Source organism: Pholis gunnellus, assembly GCF_910591455.1.
Source record: "Pholis gunnellus genome assembly, chromosome: 6".
Taxonomy (NCBI): Eukaryota; Metazoa; Chordata; class Actinopteri; order Perciformes; family Pholidae; genus Pholis; species Pholis gunnellus.
In genome coordinates this window covers 3874196-3891417 of record NC_136532.1, presented here as the reverse complement: position 1 = coordinate 3891417, position 17222 = coordinate 3874196, and the positions used below count along the sequence as shown (strand labels likewise).

The 17222-nt window shown below is 42.2% G+C and overlaps 1 protein-coding gene across 1 annotated transcript in view; it reads right to left on the bottom strand.

Annotated features, from left to right (window-relative positions):
• The window catches only part of cacna1ba (calcium channel, voltage-dependent, N type, alpha 1B subunit, a), a gene marked incomplete at both ends in the record, with an annotated part of 136995 nt that overhangs the window by 96514 nt on the left and 23259 nt on the right, over positions 1-17222 (bottom strand). Inside the window, one exon of the mRNA XM_079160508.1 lies at positions 1214-1305. Within this exon, the coding sequence (XP_079016634.1) occupies positions 1214-1305 (92 nt within the window). The remainder of the gene's footprint in view (positions 1-1213; positions 1306-17222) is intronic.

Genomic DNA, 17222 nt, shown 5'->3' with positions numbered 1-17222 from the left:
TTAAAAATGGTATTTTATTATTATTGTTTTGTTGTTTGTCTTCGGAGAGTGGCAGTGTGAGGACAGCCAGTCAAACATAGGGAGAGAGTGAGAAGGGTTAGACATGGTCATCTACCTTGAAGTATTGTCTAATCACAGCGGTAGAGAATCTAAAATGAGCTCTTTGACAGTTCTTAACCATAAGTCATTTATAAATCACAATACCTGTCAAAAGCCCAATTTACTTCTCACATATATAAATGCCACTACTTGCACTTAAGGACTTGTAGAGCGACTTTCCAGTGTTCGGACCACTCAAAGCGCTTTAACACCATATTCACACACTGATGGCAGGGACTGCCATGCAAGGTATACACACATACACCAAAGGTAGGGAACCGCAGGGAGCGATGGGCACATCGACATGGACTGGAGGAGCTGGGAATCGAACCGACACAGGCCAGGTAATATGTCCGAACTGAACTACTTTTTCATTTCAATAGCGGTTTTATTTTCTTTTGTTCTAACTAATCAGTAGCATATGATGTATCCTGCCAAAGTCCTTTTCAGTCATCATAGGAGCTGAGGGTCTTGGAGCAGTTGACTTAATGTTTTCATGATAGCAAGCCACATACGGTTTCCCTCAATCAGAGGGCTTCCTTTTTTGCTGAATCATCAAGTGAATAGTCATTGAAGCTGTTTCAATTATCTGACCACAACCAATAATGATACAAATAAATAAAAAATCCTGTTGAGGCTACCAGATCAGATTGGCATTGATGATTAGATTTTTTGGGTATAGATTTTTTTCGAGGGTACAATTTGATTCAATGCTGATGTTACTGTGGTTGCCATGTGTGCATCCCTTGCATTTTGTGTTATCCATTTTGGCATTCTCTTTTGCAGCTGCGCTGTTTAATGAAGGCAGTGAGCCCAAGGGGTGATAGGATTGGGCCAGGCCAGTACCAATTAAGAATGAAACAATAATGGATAATGCTCGGTATGCCAGATGGCCAGTCCAGTCCTGCAGGAGGCCGATGTAGACTTTTTGGACGACAATTCTAAAGAACACATTTAAGAGATGACTTAGGAAGATAGTGGTGACTGAGATACAATGTGTTTATTAGCCAGTGTCCAGTCTTTGTACTAGGCTCTAAGTCCCTCTCTGGAATGAGCTCTGCAAGCAGTTTCACTCATTGCAATAAAAATGTGTTACAATGTGAAGCTAACTTACTTGGAATGCCGGAGACCAGTTTGAGCGGCCGCAGCACTCTCACCGCCCTCAGTGTTGTCAGATCAAAGTCAGCCCCCACAGTGGCCAGCATCCTGCACACACAACAACAGAGCGGGAGCAAGATTACAGGAAGGGTTCATCGTCAGCAGCTGTTTGACTGAAACACATGCGCAGAGAAAGATCATTGTAGGTGCTTCATTTTAAACATCAGTGATCAGATCATTCATGGGGATGGTAAACAAACACATGAGACAATGGTAGTGACAGTTGGTGAACTGAGGCTGTACCAGTGCTGCTCACCGTTAGAACCCGACAGAACAAACTGTTACTATGCATGTATGTTTGAAGATACAGCGCTGGAGGCGGCGCCCCGTTCACTCCAATATGAAAGTATCTCAGTGGCGCATGAAGCAAACTAACTTGACTTCCAGATAAAAAATTACCCCAAATTTCCAGCGATTTTCCGTATCAGTGGACCCAAAGAGCAAACACAATACAACGTCTGTCTCTCAGGCTCATTCACATGAACAGAGGAAGGACTCAGCTACCAGTGTATTTTACAACCCAATGATTTAAATCAGAGCTAAGTGTTCATAATGTGGAAGAAAAGATCTGCGTCTGAGTTACACATGTCTCTTTCCCAATGTAAGTCCATGAGTATTTTTGGCCCGATGGTATCACGTGACGGACCCGGAAGTTGTGATCACCGTTTGGCCTCTCCTGCTTCAGAACCTGGCTCTCTTCCTTGTGGCATGATCGTATGCAGATAGAGTCTGGTAAACCGCTTGTCTACACAGAGCAGATACACCTCTATCTGAACCAATACAGCTAAACAACAGGCTGCTTAATGGTATCCTTATGCTTAAAGTTGATTTCCTTCCATTTCATGTGAGTAACTACAGTGATGCTGCTGCTGCTGCTGCTGCTCAGCTAAGGTGTAGACGTTGTATAAAGGGACCATAACAGGTTTAACAGCACCAACGAGTGGGCTTCTTTACAAAGACATAAAGATCCACGTATATTAACAGCATTGTTCTATTGAAAAACTACCAATGACATCCAGTTTGAACAGTACTAAAATATAACAGCGTCTAACTATAATGCAAGGAGTCTGTCTGCGTGTCTGTCTGCCTGTCTCTCTGTCTGCTTGCCTGTCTGTCTGTCTGTCTGTCTGTCTGCCTGTCTGTCTGTCTGTCTGTCTGTCTGTCTGCGTGTCTGTCTGCCTGTCTCTCTGTCTGCTTGCCTGTCTGTCTGTCTGTCTCTCTGTCTGCTTGCCTGTCTGTCTGTCTGTCTGTCTGTCTGCCTGTCTGTCTGTCTGTCCTTCACATATCTTGAGACCTGCTCATCAGATCTTCTTCACATGTGGTGGCTCTATTGATGGGGACCCCATGGACTGCTTTGTTGAATTTGGTGCAATTTGGTCAAATGATACATTCAAAATGAATATACTTTGAATAAAGAGCGCTCTGTGCCGCAGTGGGGGCGGAGCTTCAGGGATTGCAGTTTAGCATGTGGTCAGCAGCGGGCAGACAGCGGTTCTTTGACTGCAGTTCACTTTGGCTGCTGCATGCTGATATAGCATGCAACGCTATGAATGCTGGGTAATGTTACAAGCCAACGATTCCTCACTTCTCTGGAGTCAAGGAGCAGCAACAGCACCACTCTGCCTTTGCAACTCTAATTATTTAGGTTTTTTCCATACTAACTTATAACAATGATAATGTTACTGCTGGCAAAATAATATGCTCCTCTGTGTGCGTCCCACTGGCTATAGCTAATGGCCTCATGCAGTGTTGAGGTTCCCACTGATAACGCTGTCCTGACCCACGGCATGCGGCCCCCTTCGGTTCCCCCTCAAGTGAACACTGTTAGCTCCATCAGCACTGTTACCATAGTTTGCACTTGTGTGCTGTCTATGTAAAGATATAGTGGAGTAATGTCTCCCTGAGCAGAGAATGAAGTCTCCCTCTCTCTGTGTGGTTGTTATCAGAGCTCCTCACTGTTCTTTTAGCCACACATTGCTTTTAGTGCATGTGAGCGTACCCGACTGAATCTATAGCTGTTTGGGGCCCTTTCAGTTTGAGCCCCAGGCTCATGTTGCCTTCCTTGCCTAACAGTAAAGTCTCCTCCTGAACCAGAGTGTATTTGATTGGTGTTTGTGGCCGTGAGGAGCTGTGACTCGTGTGTGGGACTCGACTATGTCATGTCAGGTGTGCTGCTGAGGACCAGAGGAAGCTCAGAGTCCAGTGTGGAGTTTGTATGAGCCAAAGGCCAAACATTGGGCTCTGAACAGGCATGTTTTAAACAGGAAATGCACATGTTCTGTGTGTGTAGCGTCGAAGGGGCTACAACTACTTAACATTTCATTGTGCAATCCTGTAATTTATGATGACAATAATAAATCCTTAAATATGCACAGAGGGGATGTGCCATCATGAAACCAAATGATATAAAAGCCCACCTAGTCTTAGTTTTCCTTACTTATTTTCCTCCTCATTTGTGAGAGCACAGGCAACGCATTTTACAAAGTGCTGTAGCAGAAAGAAACATGCTATTCATTTTCAGACGGACTTCAAGCTATATTTAAATCAGGGAAGACTAAAGAGAATAAGACGAATACAATAAATATTATGATATTTATTAATTATATGATGAATATTTGTGAAGGGAGACACTGACAATCTATCTTTATTTGGAAATAACAGCAGGTTAACCCCAAATGTTTCTCAGAGAGGAATTACTTAATGTACATAAACATAATCATATATACTGAAATAGCTAGTGCAAATTGTGAAAGATTACATGAATATGTTAATAATATGTTTTCATAACGTCAACAAAGTATTCATCAAACCGTGAGCCTGGGCACAGCCTGATAAAGCCCTTTGGTCCTTTCCAAGGACGAACTACGGTGCTCTTCAGGTAACATAACAACACTAACGGTCCTGGTTTGTATATTCTGGGCTACTGGAGCACCAAACCTACAGACCTCACACCTTACAGAGGTTGTGTCTGACTTCTTATGAAGAAGGGTATATAAACATACAGCGAGCAACGCGGTGCTCAGTCCTCCAAAAGTCAAGAATGTATTGAAAAAAGACAGATTCACACCATGTTTTTATCCAACAATTAGACTTTCAAAAACAACATTTTCACTGCGGTTATAAAACTGTTGCTCACGGGGCGGTCTAGCATCTTAGATAACCGCAGTATCCAAAAATCAATTTTTTAAAAAATTTAGCAGGAAGTGTGCAAGAAAGAGTTGACATCCATGTTAGATGCAGTGGGACATCTTGGTCACAGACGCACTATCAAAGAACTTATATCGATAAAGCTGATTGGTCGTTTCATGGCATCATCAGAGCGCAGCAGCAGAGCTACGCCAACGCATTTGGGACTGAAAGTAAAACATCTGCCTACAACGTGCCGTACAGAGGTAAAACTAAAAACTTTTCTATTGTCAATTATTCAATGTCTCTATTGAAATGGTCTATGTTGGACAATTTAAAATATTATACATTCGCATAGTATATAACTATTTACTTACTTATTGATCTATTTATTGGACTTTTCCCAGAGGAGCACAAAGCATAATTAGAGGGTCTTAACTAAAAACTAATTGCAATAAGCAACAAAACAGTGGAAGGCTATCCTTAAACAATTTAGAGAGTGTATTAGATTTAGTCAGTTTGAAACTAATGTTAAAGAGGATTATGTTGTCTCAACAAGTATCTGTGCCGTCATTGTCTGTGAGCGAACGTTAGCTCTCCTCATGCTGGTTCCCTCTGAACATTTTGCAGCAACGCTTCAGGTGAGAGGCACGACTCTCTGAAACACACAAAACAAACCGGCGCACACGCACGTTCTACGGGACACCATAGATATCGTAGCTTTTTCAATTCTTATTGTTATGAAACCATAACTTATATAAGTGGAGTTATGGCGAAAAGGTTAATCCCGACATCCCTAATTGTAATATTAGTAGTTTATATAATAAGAGATCGATACTTGACGTTCATGTATCGATACAATATTGCCAGGCAAAATAGAGCAATAGTATGCTCTATTGATTTTTTCCCCCACCCCTAATTCTGGCCAAATGCTACTTTTTTATCTAACAAGTTGATTCAATTCAACTTCCACTTTTGACAGTTCAGTACAGGTCAGGGTCAGCTTTCAACTCTGACATTTTTACAATTCAGTTTTTCAGGTGTAGCAGGCAATGCATGAACTTTAAGATTTCTGTATTTTAGCATTGCTTTGCCATTCATGTCAGCATTCACACACATCTTCTGCAGGAAAGGCATTTTCTAGTTTCTCTGTAGGGTCCTTTCCATCATGTTGTCAGACAACAACAATCTGAGTCTGTCAGTGCTAAATTTGGTGCTTTATTAAATAAGGCCCTGGCTAGACTAGAAACATTCCCACTTCATAGCACAAATGGTGCAGGTGGCTCACAAAAAGAATTGGTGTAAATAAAGTGAAGCAAACCCCAGTTATAGGTGTTTATGTAAAAGAAAACACGCCAAATTCTCATTTTCGAACCAGGATTTGCAGCTGTTCCATTGTACTTTTATATACTATATAACTATATATTTCACTATATTTCACTTTGTTTAACACTCATATGTACAATCTATTGTACAATCTATCTTAACAGAGCTGTTTGGCATCATTTTGAGCCATTTTGACCTCTCATATCTCTCCTCCATGCATTTTCCTCGTCTCTGTCTGTGTGTATGGAGCCCTTGCTTAGCCTGTGGTGGGCGCATCTTATCATGTGACCCCTCGTTAGAACCGGGTGGTTATTTCAAACACGCCCATATGTTCCATGAAGTGATTGACAGAATTTTCAGCCACTAAAACTCCAAAACCGTGCCGCGTTTATAATGGTGTTTGCAGTGTGTAAAATGGTTTACATGATTAAGTTAAGGAGACTTTTTTCGCAAAAAAATAAAATAAAATAATTTTTTTTTTTTTTTATTTCTTTATGAACTTTGATTTCTACGATGCTCTCTTCGATTAAATATCTCGCTCTGAACCCAAAATGGGGCTCGCTCGGGTCCAAGAGGATAAAGAACTCCTCGGAGGTTGCATGATCACCACTAAAAACAAAAAAGTAATGAGCTCTGGAGCACCTTGGTGGCTGACAGGTTATTCCGCCACGTCCTCGGTTCGATTCCACCAGTGGGACCTTTGTTGCATGGCATACCTCTCTCGCCACCACACTCATCTTTCCAATTTCAACATCAGCTCACTGAGATACGATTCACTCAGCTCTCCTTTACCAATATTAAATAAGATGCTGTGCTATCACAAGTCACGACTAGTTAGCGAGGCATTGAGGGATGGCTTTTTACAGGGAATGACATGTGACCAAATTAGAACAATACTTTGGACTCATCAATTAAAATGATCATAGAAAATGATAGTCATAAAATATGAAATAAAATATAAATATAAACAATTCAGATATCAAAACCCTGGTGGGGCATTTGACCCCCAACTTGAATGGGCATATGTCTGGTAGATATTTCATCTGTAAACAAAGCGAATAACACAGTGAATCACTGTTATTTTCCTGCATATGAAAAAAATGAATCAAGAAGTAAGAATGAGCTGGAAGGCTGGAAGCCTTGTGTTCCCAGTTACACCATAGTGGTTTGTGTGGCAGTGTGAAAGCAGAGAGGAGTGTTTTACATTCTGAGCCCCGGAGTCCAAACTAAGACATTGTTTCATTCAACAGCAGACAACATGTAGGATAATTACAAGAAATGCTGTTTGACCTTCAGGCTTAATAACTGAACCCTGAGTTGTATTCACAGTCAAACAGATCCCCTTTCAGCTGAAACCGGATGTAGTGTTGTGATTCCAGCAGAGCTAAACGCTCAACGCGCTGACTGACCCCAAAATGTCATATTCAATATCATCCCGGAGCTGCATGGAGGAGAAGAGGGGGTTTCTAGGGTGCAGACTCGGTGACAATTCACAGTAACAGTGCATTAGTTGCTTTGCTCTGACTGCACTTGTCTTTTATCCCCAGAGAGGAGAAAAGAAGGGACGAGGTGGATACGGGGAATGATGAAGGGTGAGAAAGGCAAGCTCCATCTGAACGGAGAGGACAACGTCTGGAGGGACAGACAGAATCCCAAAACAAGAACTGGATCGAATGATAATTATAATGAATAATAATATTAATAACACCAAAGCAGATAGAAGCACTGTGGGAGACATATATGAGAGGAATTCCCCTTTGCACTGCACAAAATGTGATAGTTAGGCCATGAGGTAATGATTACACTCCTACGGTGAAATGTTTGGACATTAAAAGTTAGGATTTTTATCTGTCCTACTGCCACCAACAACACTCTAAAGCTACGCTGGTTTCAGCTGTCTACTCATGTTAACTACCTACTTTCGAAAACATGAACACAGCACAAAGCGTCTGATAATCTGTGGCTCTAAATCCGTACATGTTGCTGTGGGCTTGAATCAGAATCAGAATCAGAATCAGAACCATTTATTGCCACGGTATGTTGCACATACAAGGAATTTGTCATGACAGGTGATGCATAACATTAAACAATCAACAACAATCAACAGTGAAAAAAGTAGAAACGTTAAAATTTACAGTAAAATATAAAATAAAGTGAAATATAAAATAACGTGCACACATGAACAGATAACAGGACTATAAACAAGTGAGATGTACAGTAGGTTTAATGTAAAGTGCTGAGTGTATTTAAATAAGAAACATGGAGGGGATGTGCAGGGGAGTGACCAGTAGGAAATTGTCCTGAGGATGACAGAGTCAGTGGGGGTCCCGGGCTTTGTTAATGAGCCCAACTGCGGAAGGGAAGAAACTGTTCATGTGGCGTCAGGTCTTGGTCCTGATGGTCTTGGTCCTGATGGACCTCAGCCTCCTGCCAGATGGAAGGGGCACGAACAGTTTATCTCCAGGGTGAGAGGGGTCAGCTGCAATCTCTCTTGCTCGCTTCAGGGACCTTGAAGCGAACAAGTCGTGGAGGGACGGCAGATTGGAGCCAATCACCCTCTCAGCAGAGTGGATGATGCGCTGCAGTCTGCCCTTGTCCTTGGCAGTGGCTGCAGCGTACGAGACCGTGATGGAGGAGCAGAGGATGGACTCAATGATGGCTGTGTAGAAGTGCACCATCATTGTCTTTGGCAGGTTGAATTTCTTCAGCTGCCTCAGGAAGTACATCCTCTGCTGAGCCCTCTTGGTGATGGAGCTGATGTTCAGCTCCCACTTGAGGGCCTGGGATATGATGGAGCTCAGGAAGCGGAAGGACTCCACAGCGTCGACGGGGGAGTCACACAGGGTGATGGGGGCAGGTGGGGCTACGTTCTTGTGGAGATCCACAACCATCTCCACTGTCTTTAGAGCGTTGAGCTCCAGGTTGTTCAGACCGCACCAGGTCACCAGATGATCAGTCTCCCACCTGTAGACGGACTCATCCCCACCAGAGATGAGTCCAATGAGGGTGGTGTCATCCGCGGACTTCAGGAGCTTGACGGACTGGTGACTGGAGGTGCAGCTGTTGGTGTACAGGGAGAAGAGCAGAGAGGGGAAAGAACGCAGCCTTAGGGGGAACCAGTGCTGATGGTCCGGGAGGCTGAGACGTGTTTTCCCAGCTTCACGTGCTGTTTCCTGTCAGACAGGAAGTCAATGATCCACTTGCAGGTGGAGTCGGGCACATGCAGCTGAAGGAGCTTGTCCTGCTGTAGAGAAGGGATGATGGTGTTAAAGGCAGAAGCAGGAACTGATGAGGAAACCAGTGGTGGAAGAAGTGATCAAGTTCAAATCCTTAACTTAATTAAACACAGAAATATCACAATGTAAAATGTGTCGTATTACAAGTAAAGGTACAAAAGTAGTAGCAGCAAAATGTACTTGGAGTAGGGGTGTACAATGTAGTTATATAGTTAACCATCCTATTGGTGAGGTCCGGACTATCGTCGTCTGATCGGCCAATCATTTTCTCACTTGTGACACTGGTTTCCATTGTTTTTCACACCAGACATCCAAATAAACGATGTTTCTTGACGTGGCTTCTGAATTTATTTTAGCCTTTAATATGACACGTTCCATCTTTTTTCTCTTTGCCACGAGGGGACGAATGACAGAAGGGACAGTCAACCAGAGACAGAGAGCTGGTTTCATGAGATTCTCTCTGCTATTTCATCAGATAATTGTTCATCATTTAAAAATATATTTAGAACAGAGTTATTTTTTTATTCTTTATTAGCAGTATTACTAAAAGGCTAATATGTATACCAAAATAAGCTAAATATCATCATTTATTGGGAGAAACCAATCAAATGTAAAATCAGATATTCAGTAACCACATAGATCCAGAATGGAATGAGTAAAAGTAGTGAATATAAAGTATGGCTCCTTAATATATTACTGTACATATTATACCACTGTGATACTATATATATATATGAATGTGTAAACATATCAATGGTGAAGATATTAAGAGTGGAGATAATCTATATTAACCTGTAGAAATGCATCATTTTTTTCTTAACTGAATTCATGTTTATTATACAATATATTTTGTATACAAAATCTGAATCTAAAAAGTAACTACATTTTAATAAATGTATCCATTACCCACACTGTGGCTATTTTGTCCTTTGGGTGGCAGTAAAACCTTTTTTATTCCAGTCTGAACATACAACTGATATTTGTTCATTACTGTGGTTCTTACACATGATGGAACACTGTTTACTACACTGCGACCTCTCTGGCTTTGTCTTTACTACTGTAACACAGCTGATCGTCACACATGTATATATAGTTACAGATATTATATATAGATATAGTACAGTAGCCTGAGCAGGCTGATGAAGCGCTGTGAATCACAAAATAAGAAGAACAGGGGATAAGAAGGATGCATAGCCGGCAGATGAAGAGACACAGGAGGAGGAAGAGAGGGCTGAAGAAGCCACAGTGGAGACGAATGAAGGTGTCGCCATAGAAACAAAGGAGGCTCCACTGATCTCATTAGAGACAAACAGCTGAGAGACCAACACTGGCTCAGAAAGGTAACAGGCTGTGTGATTCTTTACACACACATATCCATAACTATACATCCACAGGTCAGAGAGCAGATTAGGATCAATCTAAACTATCCAGCCACTGAGAGAGTGCCGTGTTCTTGTGCTATGTAATACAATATCTCTGTTAATACTTGGAAAATGATCTGGACTATTATTAGAAATACTTCTTGTTGTTTTAGAAACAAGATTTAGTAGAGAGGAGAAGCTAGCCTTTTCCACAGCGTAATGGAAACACTGTTTACTGCTGCAGACATCTCGAGACAAAACGCCCCGTTAGACGGTAAAGATATTTAATACTTCAAGCCAATGACAAAAGAAAAAAGAAATGCGATGCCAAGGAATTCTTTTAAGAACAGAAGTGTGACCGATGAGCATACTTGTTTATTTATTTCCTGTTTAGGCCAAGTCTCTTTCAGCAAATCTGCACATTAGACCGCTAAATTCTCTTTCGATTGAATATGACTTAATATCTTATTATAATATTATTTCTCATAGCAAGGCACCCACATTCTTTGGATAGCCTACTGGAGATGTTTCATATTCTCTTAGGTCTCCTCAACATGAAATGGATTCTTGTACAAAATGTTGTTCTGCAAAAGTGATTAAATTGACAGATATTGTGACACACCCCATCAATAAAAAAGAAGAATAAAGCCTAGTAAAATAAAGCCAGCCCAAATGGGACATGACTAAATGAAGTCATTCAATTTCATGATGAAAACTCAGATTGATCCCATGTGGTTTGATAGAAGACTATGATGAATGTATTCATTTACCTTGAGGCAGCGTTGGCTGGGATTGTCCCAGAAACCCCAGTCAGGTACTGTGACATATGACATGTATCTGTGGGAGGCATGGTCAGTGGTCTCTTTTAAGTAATGGATGATGTGTTCCAAGCAAAAAGAAATGGTGGAAATGGAATGACTGCAGTCAATCTGAAGACTTAGAAATGTGTTAAACTCAGCTGACCTGAGTGGAGAGGAAAACTGCTTTCTAATCTCATCTTGTAATGGGTGTTGTGTGTATGTGTTTGTAAAATGTGTGATTATGATTGGTTGAGCCAAACCTTGAGTTCAAACCTGTTGTAAAATACTTTGACCTTGTTACAATAATACAATTGTTTCAAAATGTCAAGATTTAGTTGTGAATTTTGATTTACTAAGTGGACTAAGTGTGGATAAGTGGTTGGAGGAGATGGGAGGAAGATAAAAAAGAAAGGAGAGACACTGAAATTACTGAGGGAGAAACTGAAGAGCTGAAAAAGTCAAAAACCAAGTCGGTGTTGTGTCGAACAGTGGGTCCACCCCATTAGCATGCCGTCGTAGGCCTGTGGTGCGCTGAGTCGGCAGAGTCTGATTCACCGCTCAACTCAAGCAAATGGTAACGGACTGTACTCGTATAGTTCTTTTCTAGTCTTTCGACCACTCAAAGAGCTTTAACACTACATGTCATCATTCACCCATTCATACACTGCTGGCACAGGCTGCAGGAGCAATTCGGGCTTAAGTGTCTTGCCCAAGGACACATCCACATGGACTAGCTGAGCCGGGGTTCGAACCATCGATCCTCTGATTGAAGGACGACCCTGCTACTGAGCCACAGTGGTGTGCAGGCGTGCCTCGACCACAAGGGTGAGACAAACACAACTGGGGATGTGGGTGTAATAGGACTTAAGTCTTAATCCCTAAATAGCGGAGTACATTGCATTGTGCTATTACAACTGAAAGAGCGAGTACCATAAAATGTACTTAACAGACAGCGGAGTCAGCAAGTGATACTGGTAACATGTTTTCTCTGTGGCATCATGATCTCGTCAACCATTAATGACAATAAAACCTGATCTGACAGATCATTGCTTTGTTTGAGGTTTTCTCCTGTTGGCAACTCTTTTCTGCTCCATTTAAGAGATAGCTCCTCCCTCGCCACTCATCATCACTTCTCACCAGATTGTGCTCCTTCTGTAGGAAAAGGAAAGCACCCACTATTTACCGGTTGATATATGTTTCCCCCTACCTAAACCTGAACCGACCCTAATGCCTAAACCGAACCACAGAGGGGAGCACACTCATTTTAAGGAGGGAAACTATTCCACGTGGGAAGAGCAGTCGACATAACAATGGGACTGTAAAACAGACTTTGTGGTCCGTTCGTTTTCAGACCTGGTCATCTGCCTGGACGAGAACATCAGGAGTACGCTACGCTGTAAAAACACAAAGATGCCGGTGAAAGAAAAGAGGAGAGCCTACAGGGATTTATGTTTGAGCATCAGGAAACCCAATGTGTCCCGTCTACGTTGGAGACATTTCTGCCACCCAGTGCACCAGCTTTTATCTCCATCCAAAGCTGACAAACCACACCAACAATCTATGGTAAGTTGACCAGTTAACTTTATCTAGCTTGAATGTTCTATTTGTAGCCTATTATGCTCACCATTCTTAAGAGATGTTGTCAATTGCCAGCAGCTGTACTGTAACAACAATGACATTGCTGTCAAGTGACAACAGCTAAGGGAGAGTGGGCCTAATAGTTGCAGATGATTGATAAAATGTGGTTATAATGTAACTGCAAAATGATGAGAAGCTTTATTTTTTCATATTCCTAGGTATACTAGAGAGCCCATGGGGGTGAACTTCCTTGGCCCCATGTTGCCACCATAGCCTGTATGTAAGAAGTGGACTTAGTCAACATGACGTCACCCATTGGTTTGTGGACTGATGTTTTGAAGCCTCAAGTTCAGCGATTTCACCGTGGCCATTTTGGTTTTTTTCGCAAACAATGAACAGAAGTTATCATATTTGGAATGCGGAGGACTGACATAGAGACGCCGTATACGTTTCTGGTAGCGGCAGCAACCTGTCAATCACAGAGTAGCCCCGCCCTAAAGCATCCCCTGCTTTATGGTCTGTTTGACTCTAAATGGACCATCATCTACTAAATGAACATCATGCTGTATTGAAGAAGACTTGAAACTAGAGATTGAGACCATAAACTCATGTTTACAATGTTTACTGAGGTAATAAATCAAGAGAGAAGTAGAGTCATTTTCTCATAGACTTCTATACAACCAGACTTATTTTTGTAACCGGAGGAGTCGCCCCCCTGCCGGTGCTCAGAGGGAATGCAAGTTTTAAGACACTTCTGCATTGGCTTCACTTGGCAGAACTGGAGGTTGTCGCCTGGTTGCCACTGATTTGTAAAGCTGGCACCGCTAGTCTACACCAGCCTTACAAAGCAACACAGTACTGGACGGATGCTGGCTGCAGCTGTGCCCAACCACGCCCAGCCACCACACGGGGCATTAAAGTGTCCCTTCAATCTTCAATATTGCACAAACTACACCAAGGGACTTTAGACTTAATTTCCCTTAAGGGGAAATCCATCTCCACTGCAAAGTGTGTCAGACAACAAAACATGCAACAGCACAATAGCAAAGGCACACAATGATAGATGAGGGAAGATGCTGGAGCAATGTCATTGCTTCTGGCAACCAGCAATTAAAACACCCTAGTCCAGAGACATACACACCTGGACTAGCAAAGAAGAGTGCTAATATGATTGAACACCTTCAACAAGGCACTATTACCTTCCTTACCCGAGAGCCCCCCCACCGGGGGGCTACAGAGAAAAGTTTAGCGTACAGCGTGTCGCACAAAGCACTTTTCAGAAACGAATATAATGATGTTACACACATGTTATATACTCAGTTAAAGAAAAAAGTATGGGCAACATAACCACACTGCAAAGACAATTATACACAAACTAATATAATATACAAGAAGATGTACCACAATATCACGTATTTTCCGCCATGACTCAGCGAGCTACGCACTCCGGCGAGCTCTACTGACAAAAAGCTAACGGCTACATGGCCAACCAACACCAGAAAGCACGAGGATTCGACAACGAATCCAGAGATATCTTCAGAATTTCTCTCCCTGAAACCAGTACAACGCTGTGAGCAAACAAACGCCAGAAGAACAAACCGCTTCACCGAAAAAAATCACAGCCAGCACCTCACCTCTACGAAGAATCACGAAAACAACGGCATATTTCCCCGGTTCCCGGATAAAAACACTGTTCCTACGTATATCCTGTGTGTTTTTCATCCGTTTCCTGTAGAATGGGGGGTCAACCTAACGTGTGGGACCTTGGGGTAGGGGGTCAGACTTTTGGCGAATGGAATTTTAGGCTCGAGGATGCGCTGCGCTTTTTTGATTTTTACTGTCTAAAAGTTCTGTCAATCATCACCAGGCTAATACTACCGCATCCCTGAGACTCTGACGCGTCGAAGGACGACTCAGACTGAAATCGACTGATGATGTGCTAGACCTCCATAGACACACAGCAACTGGAATTCAGACGAGAAAATCCTATGGATGAGAGACAGAAACAGGCTCAGAGAGGATCCTGGCTCTCAAATTGATGCCAAACTGCTGTATTTGGATGTATTGAACACTATTAGTGGTAAAAGTACAATGGAACAGCTGTTCCAAAATGATGACCTCGCCTGACCTCTCTGTACTGAAACCTCTAACTTTTTTTATTCTTCACTTTATCAAAGTAAAAGTTTGCAGAGAGACTGCTGACCTGTTGTGCTATGATGTGGGAGAGTTTTTAGGCTTTCAGCTGCATTATTTCAAAGAAATAATATCAATAACTCAATAATTTGAGCTGTGTGCCATCTTCATTTACTATTAACCAGTAACGTACACAATATTTACACATCTGAACAAATCTCACAAGTGTTCCCTTTAATATAACATCAACATTATTAAAATAGAACTTGTAGTTACAGAATTACAGTCTTTTTAGTATGGGTATGCAATTTTCGAGCAGAGGCCTCAAAATGGGGCTAGGGTTCAAAGTGTTGGCCGATATCCAGATAAATGTTAATAATCACCCCAATCTTTAAGCATGCTTTCCACTGCGCCTGTGTGTTGCTTGGCAACCTTTCTGCTAATTTTCGCTGAAGAACTAAATTGTTTGGCAAGAATGATGACCTTTTATCAAATGACTGCATGTTTTCGTTGTACGGTCCCTTAACTGTAAACCAAGACCTTCTGTGGCTCGCTGCTTAAGTATATACTCTGTATACCAGGAAGCTCTTTGTTTACACACTGGGGAAAATGTGTATTTACGCACTCAGAAGATGTAAAATGTGCAATAATTGAAAACATAACTTTCCCTGCCCATCTCCATGGCAACAAATGAATCAGAAATGAGGGTGGGGGATAGAGCCGAGCACCACACTGTTCCACAGATGATGAAGTAGTGAGGAAAATAATGTCCTATTTAATAAAATATAACAGCAGAAGGTCTTGCAGTTATGGCAATATTCTTCTACTAAATCTAACCCAGCTCACTGTGGTTTGGATAGGTTGGACTATACTGAGCTAAGTCATCGATCTCTTTGCTAGCAGCTAGAAGTCTGCACGTGTGTCTGCACCTCAGCTGCTCTAGCAAAGGTTTTTAAGTGGCAACACAGAACTCTCCGCCCCTTAAAGTCTCCAAGTGGTATTATTGTTGGTGCGCATATAACCGAACATAATAGTGTTAGCGTTAGCTAGCGTTAGCTAGCGTTGTTCATCAAACGGACAAAGAATCATAGAGGTTTGTTTCTGGCTGGTCCTTGCTTCATCTCAGTTCCTGGTTGGTTTTCTGGCTGCTAGTGTCAGCTAACAGTTAGCAATTACAAGCTCAAATTGCTTCTGGTGTAACACTAAACAGCCGGTAGTGTTGCACCATAAAGCTGCTTTAATAGGAGAGTAATCTCTGATTTAGAGGTTTTTCCAACAACAGAACAGCTTCTTTTTATGCTTGGTAGCTCAACAGTGATAGACTGAAAAATACTGTGCTCACTAGTTCTGAGAAAAAACAACTAATCTAAATCATGAGCTCAACTGCGACAAAATGCTCATTAAAACTAACGGACACTCACATAGCATTAATGTAGAGGCCTGAAACGTGAGATGAATTGTGTATTGTGAGGACAATAGCAAAGAGCATAGCCCTCTCTCTCCAGTGAATGTGCAGCGTGGGAGCTAAAGTCAAAATAGGCTCGAGCAGCAAAAAAAGTTTCCAAAACGCAATGCTGAGTAATCTGGTGTCACCAATCACATACATGCAGGGGCACAAATCTGGTGGATTAGTTTATTTCTTGTTCTTTTAACAACCTCATTTTATTTAATCCTTCAAAAAGGATTTTTCAAATGTTTCTTCATTCATCATGTGCACAATTCAGTTATCAATGGGTATCTCCAGAGCAACCCTCGAACCATTACAGCACACAGGAATACAGTACTTCTCACGTCAAACATGTTATACTGTTCATTTTGTGCTGGTGCAGAACACCGAGACCGGGTCATCTCTTTGAATGTAAGAGCAAATCAATGTTTTGAGCTCAGTCTGAGGTTGGAGCCAAAGGCAGTATGTAATGGACATCAGCTTAACATAATGACCGACAACGCTCAATAAAATACACTCATCACTGTCTGGCATCTAGACAAAGACATAATGTGGCTGAATGGGCAAACTAACCAATTCTGGAAAGAGTCTCTGGAAAGGTGTGGCACTGAAATACAGCCAGAATACATGAGCTGCATGGGTTCATTTGATCATTCTGTATACACACATACACTCATTCAAGCTGATTCTCCCAGCATGCTCTCTGGCTGCCTCCCCTGCAGATGAAAGTGTAAGCAAGGCAGCATGCAGAGAAACCGGCTAGTAGCTGAGTGCCTGGCTGCCTGCTGTCCTGGCCCTGCCTGACAACCAGCTCTCAGATCCATCAGCTCCCTGGAGAGGGTGCTGATTGTGGGGTGGGGGGGGGGGTGGGGGGCTTGAGACGCCTTCCAGGTCATGGATCAGCAACCTCAGACACATTAGTCCGAAAAAGAAACACATCAGCACATCTGGCCCCATC